This window comes from Moschus berezovskii, chromosome 20 (genome assembly GCF_049115385.1).
Source record: "Moschus berezovskii isolate FMDL1 chromosome 20, NW_MosBer_1.0, whole genome shotgun sequence".
NCBI classification, from domain to species: domain Eukaryota; kingdom Metazoa; phylum Chordata; class Mammalia; order Artiodactyla; family Moschidae; genus Moschus; species Moschus berezovskii.
The window spans coordinates 73,284,492-73,300,328 of NC_142479.1; the positions used below are offsets into that span (position 1 = coordinate 73,284,492).

The window sequence follows — 15,837 nt, forward strand, 5'->3', positions numbered from 1 at the left end:
CCTAGGCCTGCACTTTTCTAATCAACGTCTCACAGAACTTTAAACAATAAAATATGTGGACGACAGAAAAATGCTTCCGTGGGTGCGAGCACTGTAGGCGATTCCAGGTGAAAGAGCTGGGGGTTCTCACCAAGGAGACGGTCGTGGGGTCTCCGGCCATGCTGGGGTCCCTGTCCTCTGCCTCTGGCTCTGGGGATGGGGTCTCCGGCCGTGCTGGGGCCCGTCCTCTGCCTCTGGCTCTGGGGATGGGGTCTCCGGCCGTGCTGGGGCCCGTCCTCTGCCTCTGGCTCTGGGGATGGGTTCTCCGGCCGTGCTGGGGCCCGTCCTCTGCCTCTGGCTCTGGGGATGGAACCCGGCAGAAGCGAGGCTGCGCCCTCTCTGGCCCAGGCTGCATGCAGCCCTGGTGCTGTGGTGGTCTCCTGGGTGGGGGCTGTCTTGAGGGTTTCTCAAGCTGCAGGACAGTGGCCCATTGAGGGCGGGAGCCTCCACAACTGTGGCTCAGCCTACAACTGACCGCACCTGCATGAGACCGCTGTGACCACGGCCTCGGCGAGCCGGGTTGACCCTAAGCGACCAGAGAGATGACCATAAGTCAGTGTTTCAGCCGCTGGGCCTGGCACATGGCAGCTGGTCAGTAACTATTTACTATATGGATGCAGGAATGACCGGCCACTGCTGTAAACGTGAACCTTGCAGAGGTGGCCAGAGCCTGAGCTGTTTGCTAAATCTGACAGTACAGACAGGGCTTGATGGAATGCTGGTTTGAGAGACCCTGAGTAGAGGACGGAAATGGTGCCCAGTGGGAGACACTGGTCTAGTCGTGCCCGTGACAGTGGGGCTTCCCCGGTGGCTCAGTGGTTAAGAACCCGCCTGCCAATGCAGGAGACACAGGTTCCATCCCTGGGTCGGGAAGGTCCCCTGGAGGAGGAAGTGGCAACCCACTCCGGTATTCTTGCCTGGAGAGTCCCGTGGGCAGCGGAGCCTGGTGGGCTACGTCCACGGGGTCACAGAGAGTCAGATGCGGCTGGGCACACTCCGTCAACGCCCCTGATGTTCTAGATTAGAGCAGAGAAGCCCAAGCCGGTGAAGGGAGTGGCCTGAAGGAAACAGGCCTAATCTGAAGATCCCCCAGGAGCTAGCTCCTCTTCCTGGCTGGAGAGAGGGAGTGTGGGCCGCGTGGTTTCACTTGCGGAGGCCCATTTGGCTAATGAAGCTACCAGGCTTCTTACAGGTAACCCTCTTATTTTGCTCCATGAAAGAGTCTCTGGGTCCAGCGAGCTGTTCTCCATAAGACTCTCTTAAACAGTAGACTCCCAAAGAGGATATAAGAGTATCTTTTAGCCTCATGTCTAGACTAAGTTCAGTTCGGAAAACAACAGAATCTAAGGGAACATCTTGGGCCTTTGGCTTTAAAATATTTGCCTGGTGGAAATCCTTGCTTAAAACTGAAATGTCTAGAAGAAGGGAACTTCAACTGCTGTAGATATTGGTGAGGATCCAGATTCCAAAATTCCTTCAATCTTACGTTCAAGTTGCATTTTTCTTCCTCCATGGAGAGGTAAATAATATGATCTGAGGGTTGATCCAGTTCTTAAAACCGTAGTGAAGAATGTTAACACAGGTCAAAATCTGGGATCTTCAACTTTTCCTTCTCAGATACAATTACAGCCCACGCCTCTACTTCCTAATCAAGCCTCCATATCCAAGACGCACTTCAGCAGTTGAACAAAAGTTTTATCTAATTATCTGCTTTTCCTACTTTGAACTGACCAACTGTGTATCTCTTCCTGGCTTTATCAAAGGGGCTGCCAGGGTGGAAGCACAGCCAATTCTAAGCGAGTGGTAGTTAGCAGACTCAAAATTGATCATGCATTTTAGTCTCAGTAACTTGCAATTTCTACACCCTTTGATAACCCACTTTAAAGAGCAAACCACCTTTAATGACAAGGCTTAAAAGAGACGACCTTTCTGAACAAAATATGAAAGCTGAGAAGAGATAGTTCTTTTAAGGAAACTGTGGATGAGGATGACCTTGTGTTCTGAAACCTTCTCCCCACATTTTTGATGTTTCTACCTTTCCTTTTTACTCTGGGAAAGAAAGCTAAAACAGCCCTGCCTTCCGCAGATGGGAATGTGCTTCAATGAGAAGACTGCTAATTGTCGGCTCCAGCTCATGGCCCCCTCTCTGCCCCTCTCCGCCGAGGCCTTTAACGAGGCCGCGCACGGGTGTGTGCTATCCCACCAAGTTGCGCTGCCTTGTGCTGCTCCGGGACGAGTGTGACCCCGGCCCTCTCCCGCGGGCCGCAGTCGAGTCTTGCTAAGAAGCAAGCCTGTCCGTCTCTGCTCCCCCCTCTTGTCCCCTTTTTTCTTTGTGGTGCCTCTGGGTGGCTGCCGTCTAGGGAGCTGATTGTTGAGCAGGGACGCAGCCAAACCAGGGTCAGAGCCCTGAGGCGCTCACTGCGGGGGACGCGGAGATGGGGGTCAAACAAAGCCCTGACACGTGCTGACGACCGAGGCCGGCGTTCACGTGAACCCTTCTCCAGCCGACCCCTTGTTGGACAGACGTGCTCACCGACGATACGGTGATCCCAGGACTTTCCTCTGCTCAGTGTGGCCAGCCCTGCCTGTTGATGACGGCGGGTTAACGTGTTAGGAGCACAGGCGCCGGGCTCGGGTGTAAAGCCGAAAATAACTGCCAGAAACACAGCTGAATCAGGTATTGGTGATGAACAGCTGATCTTCCACCAGATAGAAGAAAGGATGACATCTCAGATGGCTTTACAATGAGGCACACTGTCCCTAATGTATTTCCTGGGCATCCCTTCCCCTCCCAGTAACCACGGAAATACTGAGTGCCCCCCTCAGCAAGGAATTTGAAGCGTGCGAAGCACAGTCTCTCTCCCTGTATCAGAGAGTGTTCACAGGAACATCCGTGTTGGCATGTCGGCCACCTAATTCCTGTCACACAGAACCCAGCCGACCAGTGTTTCAGTCCGCTGACTCCCAGAGCGAAACAGGATCTGGGTCATGTCAAAGGTCCACTCGCGTTTGTAATTTCACGACCCTTGAAATAAGGAAAAGAAAGAGGAGCAGGTAACTTTCCAAAACACCTACTGATGTTTGCTCACAGAGAACAAACGCTCCGAGTCGGAGCCGGGCTCGAGCACACACAACCATCGGCAAAGCACTTTCACTTCAAGCCGCTGATAACCTTCCCGCCTGACGAAACCTGCTGCCCATTGACCCGCTGTCCACGGTCCGGACAGAAGAGCTAAAACTCGATCACAGCGTCACCATGGCTCCCTTCCGGGCACTGAGTCACAGCCTGGTACCAACTGCCTTCCCTTGTCAGGTCGTCCTAACAGCACCCGACACAATTTCACTTCTTCCCAAATAAGTCTTTGGGCCGGCGCTACCATCTATTTCACAGGCAAGGAAAACCCAAGCTTCCAGAGCACGAAGACTTGTGTTCCTGGAGGAGCGGCTGGGGAGCCTCGGCGGCGAGGTGCCGGCCGAGACGGCTCAGCACAAGAGCTGGAGGCCGCTTACCGCCCGCGGCCAGCAGGCAGCGGTCAGGCTGACCCGGGCCTGGCTTTGGACGCGGCTGTGAAATCTGCTGCTCCCGTATCACCCCCACGTCTCGGTCACGGCACGAAACGGGTAACTAACCCTCAGGCAGCACAAGATGACGATGGGCGTGGGGAGGAGAAAAGAGTTTGAAAAACTGTAAATAAAGGTCCCGCCCTGTCCTTTCGCAGTAAACCAGATGACTCCAGCCGCGCCCACGGCCCAGACTGTTCCAGCGGCTCAGAGGGCCCGCGGCTCGCACCACAGCGCAGCCAAGAGAACATGACCATCCGCTGTAGTTCAGTATTTCCTTGGCAAGGTGGGGCTGATCCGTGAGCACAGAGCTGCTTCCCGGCCTCTGCGTGGGCACTAAACGCCAGATTCTCTCTGCGAGGACGGCGGACCCAGCAAACTCACTCCACCATCACTTGCCAGGGTATTGAGCGGCCTCCCAACCCATCTTGACATTTGGAGGCTTCCGTAAGGAGCATCCATTGAGGTTATAAATTAAACCACAGCCGTAAAATCGGAGATCAAGCAGGTAACAGTAAAACCACAGCTGCCACACAAAAGTTGTACCCTGCTCCGCCTCTAGAGGCCAGATGAGATTGGAGACCAACATGAGAGGGACTTGGACTCATGTCAACTGACTCGGCGATTTTTATTCTAAAGAAACACGGTCCACATGAATGTGATCTGTGACCTGACATAAGCTATTTTTTCCCCATAGCACGATTTGAGATGGGCAGTATTTTCCAGGGAAAAAAATACCATGTCATCTTTAGTCTAGCATATGACGTGCAATAAAAATGTAGAAATAAAACTGATGAGTACAAAAGAATATTTTAATAATATATGAACATGAAGATAATGCGAACATGTTAAAAATATTGATATGCTATACATGTGATTTGGAGCAGTGGCAACTGGTAAAATTCTATGCAAAGGCATCCATGATGCGTTGCGACGAGTCATTTCTTTCCCCCAAACCAGCAGTTCTCAGGACACACTTCAATGCACACAAATACGGAAAATGGAAATAAAGGAATGTTAAAAAAAAAACAGGCAGACACACAAAACCAGCCATTGGTGTATGAGTGGTGGACCTGTTTATGATCTTAATTACATTTAAGTATCAAAAAATGCCACTGGTCTCACAGTTTACTTAACAACATCCGAATCTTCAAACCTGCTGGAAGAAATCCGCAGTGCGGCTGGGACGGCTGGACCCACCACTCTCTCCAGGGTGACCTGGTGGTCTCCATGCGGTCACCTGAAAGGCAGAACCCAGAGTTACGGCTTTCTTGGCATCCGGGCCCGTCCGGAGTCACATACGCTCTAATTCAGGAGGAGCTGGATGTGGGGCAGGAGGGCTGCTTGATGTCAAAACTTCATCATCGACACCCAGAAGGGATCAAGTCCTCTCTATACCAAGGAACAGAAGCTTTGGAAAAGTGAACGAGTCACAGTTTTCACTTTTTAAAAAACGACTGAAGTCCAGTTGATTTACAATAGTGTTAGCTTCAGCCGCAGAGCACGCTGGTTTGTGTGTGTGTGTGTACGTGCTTTTTTTCGATTCTTTTCCCTTAGAGGCGATTACGAGACACTGAACACAGTCCTCTGTGTGGCACAGTAGGTCCCTGTTGTTTACTGGAGTCACATAAGGCAGTATCTCTGAAGTTTTTACTTTCAATTCAATGCCAGACAAACGGCTCAGCTTTTCATTGAACAGGGGGAAGGCTGTTGGGGCAGGTAAATGCGACCCAGGTCAGCAATGTCTCAAGAACCTTTGACCAGAATGGTCTCCTGCATCCCTGAGACGGGGGCTCTGGGGGCACCAGCGTCCTGGCCAGCATGGTGACGTCACTGAGCCTTTATCTCTGGGGCTGGGAGCTCCTGCGTCCACGCTGAGCGCAGGGGACATGGGCCCTGAAGCGGTGGGCAGCCAGGACCACGTCAGCCCACCGTCTCAGGAGGGAGACCTGCTCCTTAAGCTGCAGCCGGGCTTGCAGAGCACATCCCATCCTGACCCCGCTGCAGCCCAGGCCCGTCAGGTGCCGCTACCCTCGTTCGGGCAGCGCCGATGGAGCATGAAGATGACGCTGGGGCAGGGGGAGGGCTCCTCCAGTACAGGTTCTTTACTAAAAATTAGTCTTTTTCTAACACTGGTAAGTTTGTTCCTTTTAATGAAGACTCTAGCTCCCGGGCAGGAGACCCCCAGGTGAAACGTGCAGACCTGTCAGGAGACCCGCGGGCGGCCGTACCTTCTGCTTTGGTAGGTGGTCAGCTCGTCCTGCAGGACAGATGCCCGCTTCTGCAGGAAGTTAACCTGGAAAAGAGGCCCCGGGTGAGAGCGGTCACCGAGCCCGGGGTGAAACCCAGGCTCTGAGAACCTGATGCTGTGGCTCCACGTCTGAGCACACGCCCGCCCCTACACGCCGCCAGAGGCTGCAGAGGCGGGTTCACAGCCCGCCCAGAGATGAGGGGGCCGCCATCGTGGCGGCTTCGTCCCCGCCTCCTCCATCACCGCCTTCCGTCCCACGGCCTCCCGATCGCTGGCCTTGACACAGGCCTCCTGCCCACGGCCCACTGCCGGGCTTAGGGGTTCGGCTACTGCCCACCTTGCCGCCTCTGCCTGCGAGCCGGTCAGCGGCACCGCCTCTGTGCTCCTGCTCTGTTAGCACGTGTCCAGCTGCCTGTGTGAGCCCCCTTCTGTGTGGGGCAGGTGGCACTGGAGCATCTGTGTGCCCCCGTCTCCTTTCCAGCACAGAGACGTGGCTGGCACCCCCAGCTGCTGACGGAAGAAGCGAGTGAGCGGGAAGCAAATCGCCACTTGCCGAGACTGCCGTCTGCCCAGGGAGGCCGTGCTCTGCTGTGCACTGTGCTTGGCCTCAGTTCCTCGTGTGGCTCCCATGGCTCCAGAAAGTTCTTTTTGCTCCTGACGCTCACCTGTGGCCCGGGGTGAACGACAGCCACTCGCCAAGGTCGCAAGGCGTCATGAGGTGACAGATTCTGGGCCAGAACCGCACATGGCCCCTGCCCTGACAGCCCGCCAGTGGAGCCGGGACGAGGGGCGCAGGGACCTGAGCTGCCCTCAGGCCTGCAGGGCGCGGCCGAGGGGTCCCGAAGCGCAAAGCTCTGGCTCTGCCGCTGCACGATTAAAGACTCCTGTGTCAGGTGGAAACGCAAAGGCACTGTATACAACCACTCGGGTGGTTTTCTGATGACTGACACTGTCACAACGCAGAGTCGGTGGCAGCCGATCACTTTGGAACTGTGTGCTCTCGCCCCTGGTCTGAATGGAAACCATGGCGACAGTGGCTCCCGAGCCACAGTTAGGCAGGAAAGGCCAGCTGGCAAAGCAGAAGGCCTGCCTGCAGGAGCAGTGTGCAGGGCTTGTCTCAAGGGCGTGCCTCACCCTGGTCTCAAGTCTGCCTGTCGCTCCAGCGCATCCAGGACGGTTCACGAGGTCCACGGACGTCCACCTTCCTGCCCCCACCATGCTTTGAGATTGGAATTCCAACAATTTTCACAAACACGGGCACCTGTGCTTTCAAACCAAATCTTCCCCCTGCCCGGCCTGGGACTCTGCTGTGCAGCTGCTAACTCAGGGCCTGCATGCAGCTGACAGCCCTCACCTTCTGGGTCAACGTCCAGTTTTAGGAGCTGAAGCGCTTCTGTTACAGTGAGTGATATGAATGATAACAGAAGCCCTGCAGGTGGATATGAGATTTCTGTCTTTCTAAAACAACAACTCCTCTGAAGGTGCTAGGTCCCACACAGCCGGCCCGAGGAAGGGCTCCTACGTACACAGTTAAGGGAGAACCGGCACTTGAAGGAGAGCTTTTCATGTAAATAAAGATGATGTAACCCTCTCTAAGGGCTTCCCTGGTGGCTCAGGGGTAAAGAATCCGCCTGCAATGCAGGAGACGCGGGTTTGATCCCTGGGTGGGGAAGGTCCCCTGGAGGAGGGCAGGGCAACCCACTCCAGTGTTCTTGCCTGGAGAATCCCGTGGACAGAGGAGCCTGGGGGGCTACAGTGCCTGGGCCGCGGAGTCGGACACGACTGAGACAGGGCGTGCACGCAGCCCCTTCTGCTTGTTTTTGTTGGGGGGCGCGAGCACGGCCAGACTCCTTAGCTCCAGAAGTGGGCGCCAAGCACAGCGCAAGGATGGATGTAATGGGCTTCTCATTTTCAGGGAAGAGGCTTTTACTGAGGGAACAGAAAAGGCGCGGCCGTCATGCGCCCCACGCATCCGCCTCACACGTGTAAACCACCACGCGCGTGTCCTTAAACCGGGTTATCGGTTTCCTTTGTAAATACATGTACTGGGCGCCTTCTTTGTGGCAGGCACTGTTCTTGGCACAGAAAGCAGAGAAATTTTTCTCCTGCAGAGCTTCTCCAGCAAAAAAAAAAGTACGTTTCAAGTTTCTAAGTGTTTTAGAACCGGGAATATGTGAACTCTTTCTCATATTGAGTTAAAATATTTGATTTTTTAAAAAGTACCCATCTAAAATCTAAAAAATTATGTATCTATAAGATATATACAGCAATTTATAGAACGTTTTTTAGAGAAAACTTATGTAGGAAGTTTCTCACACTCATACTCAGCCACTAAGTCATGTTCAAGTCTTTGCGAGCCCATGGACCGCAGCCCACCAGGCTCCTCTGTCCATGAGATTCTCCAGGCAAGAACACTGGAGTGGGTTGCCGTTTTCTCCTCCAGGGGATCTTCCCCACTCAGGGATGGAACCTGAGTCTCCTGCGTTGGCAGGTGGATTCTTTACCGGTGAGCCACCAGGGAAGACCAGGAAGTTTTAGTATCAAAACTGGAGTCAGTTTTATTTTTTCTAAACTACCAAGAATTACACGTTTCAGCAGAAATCTTTAACCAAATTGTTTGAATACCATGTCATTACCTTGCTTTGATCTTAAAATGCATCTTCTTATCTCTAATAATCATATAAAATACATCAGAATAAAAACACTTCTAACTTAGCCCTGTTCTTTAACTTTTTCACACTTTCACATCGTAAGGAGTTAGTGGCGTGCTGAGTGATGGCATTCAGGGCTGGTACCAAGAATAACAGGGTGAGTCTGTATTGGAATGTGGACTGTAAATAAAAGTAACCATAACGGAACTTTTCAATTTCAAGGATGCTTTCAAGAAAAGTCTTATCAAGCAGAGAGTTCTTAAAACGGTCAGAGAAATTCTAAAACCTCCCCACAGCACAAAACACTTCATCCTGGTACCAGGTTATTCCATGACACCACGCTGATTTCTGGTACCAGTTCAGAAATTAGCTTATTAATTAAAATACACGTGCCACCTGAGCCCTCGGGACATTCCTGACTTCTAGTAATTACCTGTGACTTTAGGGAGGAGATGGTGTCTTCAAGTTCTTGTCGTAGAGATGCCGGCATCAACCCTTTAAATTTTGTTTCATATTCTTGTCGTATGTAAGTTATCTAGAGTGAAAAAACAGCAATTTTTTTAAACCACAGAAATGATTGAATTTAAGAAATCACAGAAAAATGCCATTACAAAGGTAAGTTTGTCACACGAGGTCAGAAGCCAGACCACTGGCATGAGATACAGGGAAACGCAGTCCCAAACTGAAGATGTCCTTGAGAGTCTGGGAGAGGCGGGCCCTGTGACGGCATTTTGTCTCCCTGAAATCCTTGTCGGCACAGTTTGCAGCCCTGAGTGAGGGAGACACCTGTCCTCTGCTCTCACGATGCACACCTGGTGCTAACCCTGCACCCTCTTCTTGTTCGGGGATTGGATGGTGGTCACGCTGCACTGTGTGTGAGGACAGCCCACAGCATCTGGTCAGGGGCTCAGACTCTCCCCCACACTGCCTCGGTGCCTGGGTGCTTGGTACCGTCATGTGATTATGAAGATACAAGTGAAGGAAAACCTGCACAGCCACGTCTCCAAGTGTCTGAGTGTTCCCCAAACACCCAGACCAGAACAGAGCACCCTCGTCACGAGTGTGTCTGATACACGAGTTTCCCTCTGCCTCCAGAATACATCCAGGTGTTGTTCTGCTCACGGGTGGCCACTGGGCTCGTCAAGGAGAAGATGGGGGCTCGTCAAGCTACAAACAGGTACCGGAGGTGCAAGAAAGTCTGGAAGAATGTGTCTGAGCAGGATAAGGAGGTGTGTTTGTGTGTGAGTTGGAGTGTGAGCGTCCTTCCTGATGTCTTTCTCCAGCAGTTTCTTTATTTTTCTTTCTCCTAATCTATGATGCTGTGGAATTTGAAAATTTGTTGCATGTGTTGTGGGGACTTAACTGAATATTAAAGCTGAACTGCAGTGTACCCCACAGACGGTTCATTGGACACACCTGGAAATAGGCACCAGACTGTGAAAATGAGCGCAACTGAGTTCAGTTAGACGAGTCAACGGACTCACTGAGCATGTTAGAACTGTCACCCTTTAATTCCGAAAGTCTCTTACACTAGACTAAGGAAGAAATGTGCTCTAACAGTTTATTTTACTACCACTAAAGTCCCATGGCAAGTGTTCTTGAATGTATTTTTTTTTTAATTTTTGGCAAAGTATTTTTTGAGGTATGTTATAATCTTGTGATTTATATCCAAAGGGAAAAGAAAAAGGATGAAAATGATCTTCCCCACTGATGAAATGTTTGATTCTTCTCATTTTATCTTCTTGGACTTAAGTCCAATAGTAACATCTGTCAACTGACTTAAACGAAAAGCAAACACCAAGAAAAACATGCGACTTATAAATCAGACCTCGGGGAGGCCTCAGCAAGGCCTCACAGGCCATGATAGATTGACTGTTTTTTTCTATCATTCAATGCTGGCTCTGAAATTTTGAGCCACTCCTCTTTTTTATTTTACAAAGTAATTTTATGTATTTATTTTTGCCCGCGTTGGGTCTTTACTGCCACGAGGGCATTCTCTAGTTGTGTCAAGCAGGGGCTACTCTCTGGGCGCAGTGTGTGGGCATCTCATTGACTGGCTTCTCATTGCTGAGCAGGGGCTCTAGGCACATGGGCTCAGCAGGTGAGGCTCCTGGGCTCTAGAGAAGCTGGGACCCATGGGCTTAGTCGCTCTGTGGTATATAGCATCTTCCCAGAGCAGGGATTGAACCTGTGCCTCCTCTGTGTTGGCAGGCAGATTCTTTACCACTGAGCCACCAGGGAAGCCCCAACTGACTGTGTTTAAGCATTACTCATGTTCACTCTCCTTTCTCTATCCCTGTTTGCAGAGTCTGCCCACAACCTGCCCACATGAAAGACCACTTGGCTGGGTATAAAAGTGCTCCTGTCCAATTTCTCTTTCTCAGAAAGTCAGAGGCATATCAGTGTGTTCTTTAAATGCTTTGGCATCATGAAGAACTGTTTGTTTCAAAGAACTGTAATTTGTCTGAACCTTTTCCCTGTTTCTTGGGTAATTTCCCATTTGGTCTATCTTCTAATTTGATTTTTGATTATATTATATCTCCCTCAATCTAGCAAGGATCTTATGCTAACTCCTTTTTCTTAAAAAAAGTGAAAATTTCATTTCTGAATGGGACCAGTGATTTTCTGAATGTTGAGGTAGGGGGAGTGAGCGGGGCAGCTGTGATTCACTGTTGCTTCTGCAGCACCCTTTGACCAAACCTATCATTTCATCTCGCCTCAAGGAGGGCATGATCGCCCACTCCAATATTCTTGCCTGGGAAAACCTATGGACAGAGAAGCCTGCTGGGCTACAGTCCATGGGGTCTGAAAGAGTCAGAGACAGCTGAATGCTGAAAAACAGCAAAAGGCGTCTCTGCCAACCTCGTAATGCGGGCTCGAGTCCACAGGGAGCAGAGCGCACAGAAGACACACGCTGGGCTCCTGCGACCAGCACCACACCTGTGCCAGGTGAGACAGGAAATGGGGGCCAGAGAGCAGCCCACCTTCAGGCTTTTAAGACAGGCTGGGTTCTGGCGACTTCCCTGGTGGTCCAGTGGTTTGGGATCTGTGCTTTCACTGCTGAGGGTTTGACCCCTGGTAGGGGAACTAAGGTCCTGAATTGCCTTGTGGTGTGGCAAAAAAAAAAAAAAAAAAAATAGAGCCTGCAGTTTCTGTTTTTACAGGTTGGATAAATCGGTACCTTGGCTTCGTCCATCTGGACAGACATGAGAGTGGCATTTCTGTTAGAAACAGCCTGGTTAAACTCTCTTTAAAAGCCTTGACTGTGCTGCTCCTGGCGCAGACGAAACCCACACGACCCTAAGACACAGCGCAGGGAGAGGAGCTCGTGTGCTGGTCGAGCGGAACGGAGGCGCCCTCTGCTTCCTCCTCATTCTTCTCACCAACGTGCTTCTCCACGAATGTCTCTGCGCGTTCTTCATAAAACTGTTGCCTACATCTTCTTTAAAACACATCAAGCCAACAAAGGTCAAATCAAGAGCAGGAAGATTTTGTTCACATTAAAAATGTACTGAGATCCAGAAACATATTCAGATGACGTCTGAGAAGACCTCATTGTGGAGAGTTAAACAGACAAAGAAGAAAGCCCTCTACTGGCGCTGGGGGCAGCGGGCTGCTCCGTCCTCTGCGGCACAGGTTTTTTCTTGACTTCAGTGATGGAGAAACATCACTCTCTGAGATCAGAAATAAAGACCCTAAACACTGTGTGCTGATAATATGACTAACAATGATTCACACAGCCCTTCAGCCTGTTTATTGGTCCTTAAGGTAAAACATACTATGGTGAAAATTTTAGCTATCTTATCTACATGTGAAGACAAACAGGAAGGGTCTTGTCTTCCTTGGATGGAGTTCTGAGGTGTGTGCTTGCTTTATTTGCGACCGTTGGCGGCTGCTCTCAGGAGCATCTCTCTGGGCAGCTTGAGTGGTGACTGAGACTCCGGGCAGTTCACTCCCTGCCCTGTTGCTGAGCTTGGGCTTCCCTACTAGCTCAGTGGTAGACAATCCACCTGCAATGCAGGAGAGCCCGGTTTGATTCATGGGTCGGGAAGATCCCCTGAAGAAGGGATAGGCTACCCACTCCAGTATTCTTGGGCTTCCCTTGTGGCTAAGCTGGTAAAGAGTCCGCCTGCAATGCAGGAGACCTGGGTTAGATCCCTGGGTTGGGAAGATCCCCTGGAGAAGGGAAAGGCTACCCACTCCAGTCTTCTGGCCTGGAGAATTCCATGAACTATATAGAACATGGGGTTGTAAAGAGTCGGACACGACTGAGCAACTCACTTTCACTTTGGCAGCAACAAGTCTGACATTTTGGAATAAAGATACTATTTCACCCTGCGTTATGCCAACGCGTTCCCCACCCCCAACTTTGAGAAAATCTTTCCATAATACCTCCTCCATTCCAGTGACTTCTGTTGCCACATTACAGGTGTTTCCATGCCCGCTCTGCTGGCCCCTGGCCCTCTGGCTCCCTGGCAAGCCAGGCCCTCCGCCGCTGCTGGGACAATAGGTAAGGACAGGAGTGACCTGGCGTCTGAGGCCCAGCATGTGGAAGTGGCTGGATTTTTCTCCCGAGCTCAGCGCTGTCTTCAGACCTCGGGACCTGGGAGGGGCCAGCTTCATTAACCCCGTTCGGGCGGCCTGGCATCGTCCACTGTTCGAGGTCCGGCCAGCATGGAGTGCGGGCTATGCCACAGGAGCTGCTGGGACAGGCGCTTCCTCTTCTGTGGTGTGGGCCTGGAAGTGCAGGCCAGGAGCTGCTTGCAGTCGTCCCGCAACCACGAGGGAGAGAACTTGCCGAGAACGGAGCCGACGATAAGGAAACAGCCTCAAAATGGGGCACGAGCCCCTGGCCTTCGGTCACGTGACTTGAGTGATTGGATTAGGCCTCCCTTGAAGCCAGTGCTGTGTCTCAGTTACACGGGACAAAATGTTCTCATTGTTTAAGCCAGTGTGAGTTTCAAGCAGCTATTTCTCCTGGATTACGTGAAAACTGCCAGGGCCTGGACTGTGCGCCCAACGACGAGCCGGCTCGGCCGCCCAGCTGGGGACGAGGATGCCCGGTGAGGACGCGGCTCCAGCTGATGGCCCAGGGGGCTCAGCCTGACCAAGCCGCCACTGTCGCCAGCCTCCTTGCCCACCCAGTGTCCCTGCGCTCAGTAAGGGGGAGTGCTCCCCCATCTCTCTTGCTGACTCAACCAGACTGGACACACTCACTCCGCTGGTCCTCTGGGCCAGACTCCAGCTCCAGGAGCCCCTTGCAGCTGGCTTTCTTCACCTAGAGGCTGCAGAGAATAAACAGCAGCAATACATACACACACACACACACACAGTCTTGATGGGGTCAGCTACAAATGCCCGCTGTGGCCTCGGCGGCCCCTCTCTGCTCCTGGCTTCTGTGGGCCCACACGCCTTCATCGACGAGGCACCATCGTGCCCAGCCGTCCACTCGCTGGTGGTCGGCCAGCATCCCGCCTGGGACCCGCCTGGCGGGGCCGTGCACAGAGAATGCCCCTGGTTCACGGACCTCAAGTGGAGGGCTGAGCGCTCTCTGTGGCTCTCGCTGCCGCGAGCAAGGTCCAGCCGACAAAGAGACGCGACTGAAGGACGGGGCCTCTCGCAGCAAGCCTTGCCCGATTTCCCCAAAACCACCAACCGGCTTCACGAGAGAAGTTCCGGTGGTCGCCTCCGTTTTCACGCTACAGCACTGGTGACGAACACTGGGAACTTCACCCGATGCAGAGAAGCGCACTCACTCCTGAGCTCCCGAGCGGGTGGCGCAGAGGCCGACTCCAGGCTCACCTTCTCTGCACTGCTCTCGCCTCATCGCAGACTTCCCGTGAACGAAGCACGGCCAGGAATTCCTCCTCTTTGGATCCTCAGGGTGTTCTTTAAGCATGGGCACCTGGTCTGAAGGGAATGTCACATGGAGTCAGAGGAGTGTCTGGGAAACACTTCACATCTGGTCTTGCACCGCTGGCCTGGAAGCATCTAGAGCACACGGCTGGTTCTGGGCACTTGGGGAGCGCAGGGCGGGCCGGGCTGCAGCCTCAGGGGGAACCCACGCCCGGCGCTGCCTCTAGGAACGAGACGCTGTAGTTACTTCTTTGTACCGGTGTCATGACCTCTACAATACTTCTTAAACGGAGGACAAAGATGGGCCCACTGAGCCTTAACCATGATTTAAATCCAACCTGACAGAACTGAAGCCCAGAAGTCCAGGAGGCAAGTGCTTGAACAAGCTTGGGAAAATGCCCAGGGAGCCAAGTGAAGAAGCCCAGGGAACTGCAGAGTGGCCACAGTTTCAGGGCAATGGGTGGGGAAATAAAGCAGTATTTTCTGAGTTGGTATCTGTTACAGGATTGACTAAAACTGTGACTAAAATCACTGGGGATTTGGGTGGTAATTAATTCTAGGAACAGTTCAGTTCAGTCACTCAGTCATGTCCAACTCTTTGCAATCCTATGGACTGCAGCACGTCAGGCTTCCCTGTCCATCACCAACTCCTGGAGCTTGCTCAAACTCATGTCCATTGAGTTGGTGATACCATCCAACTATCTCATCCTCTGTCGTCCCCTTCTCCCCCTGCCCTCAATCTTTCACAGCATCAGCGTCTTTTCCAATGAGTAGGGTCTTTTCCAATGAGTAGGCTCTTTGCATCAGGTGGCCAAAGTATTGGAGTTTCAGCTTCAGCATCAGTCCTTCCAGTGAACATTCAGGACTGATTTCCTTTAGGATTAACTAGTTTGATCTCCTTGCAGTCCAAGGGACTCTCAAGAGTCTTCTCCAACACCACAGTTCAAAAGCATCAATTCTTCGGTGCTCAGCCTTCAATTATGGTCTAACTCTCACATCCATACACCACTGGAAAAACCATAGCTTTGACTAGATGGACCTTTGTCGGCAAAGTCATGTCTCTGCTTTGCAATATGCTGTCTACGTTGGTCATAGCTTTTCTTCTAAGGAGCAAGCATTTTTTAATTTCGTGGCTGCAGTCACCATCTGCAGTGATTTTGGAGCCCAAGAATATAAAGTCTGTCACTGTTTCCATTGTTTCCCCATCTGTTTGCCATGAAGTGATGGGACCAGATGCCGTGATCTTAGTTTTTTGAATGCTGAGTTTTAAGCCAGCTTTTTCACTCTCCCGTTTCACTTTCAACAAGAGCCTCTTTAGCTCCTCTTCTCTTTCTGCCATAAGGGTGGTGTCGTCTGCATATCTGAGGTTATTGATATTTCAGTTCTGTGTTAAATTTCATACATCCAAACAACATGGAAAGGGGATGAAGATGATTTCTGATATTTGAACACTTAGGATAAACCTGCAGAACCTCGAAG

The 15,837-nt window shown here is 51.7% G+C and overlaps 1 protein-coding gene across 8 annotated transcripts in view; it reads right to left on the reverse strand.

Annotated features, from left to right (window-relative positions):
- Window positions 1-4,384: 4,384 nt before the first annotated feature.
- The window catches only part of CEP112 (centrosomal protein 112), a 323,150-nt gene continuing 311,697 nt past the window's right edge, over window positions 4,385-15,837 (reverse strand). For 4 of the 8 annotated variants that reach the window (XM_088829417.1, XM_055408774.2, XM_055408772.2 and 1 more), the window contains 3 exons: window positions 8,936-9,037; window positions 5,832-5,896; window positions 4,386-4,840 (listed from right to left, as the gene is read on the reverse strand). In XM_088829417.1, coding sequence (XP_088685543.1) covers window positions 4,837-4,840; window positions 5,832-5,896; window positions 8,936-9,037 — 171 coding nt within the window. In that variant the 3' untranslated portion in view covers window positions 4,386-4,836. Of the gene's footprint in view, window positions 4,841-5,831; window positions 5,897-8,935; window positions 9,038-15,837 lie in introns of all 8 variants that reach the window. The other 4 variants (XM_055408776.2, XM_055408775.2, XM_055408770.2 and 1 more) reach the window with 3 other exon arrangements.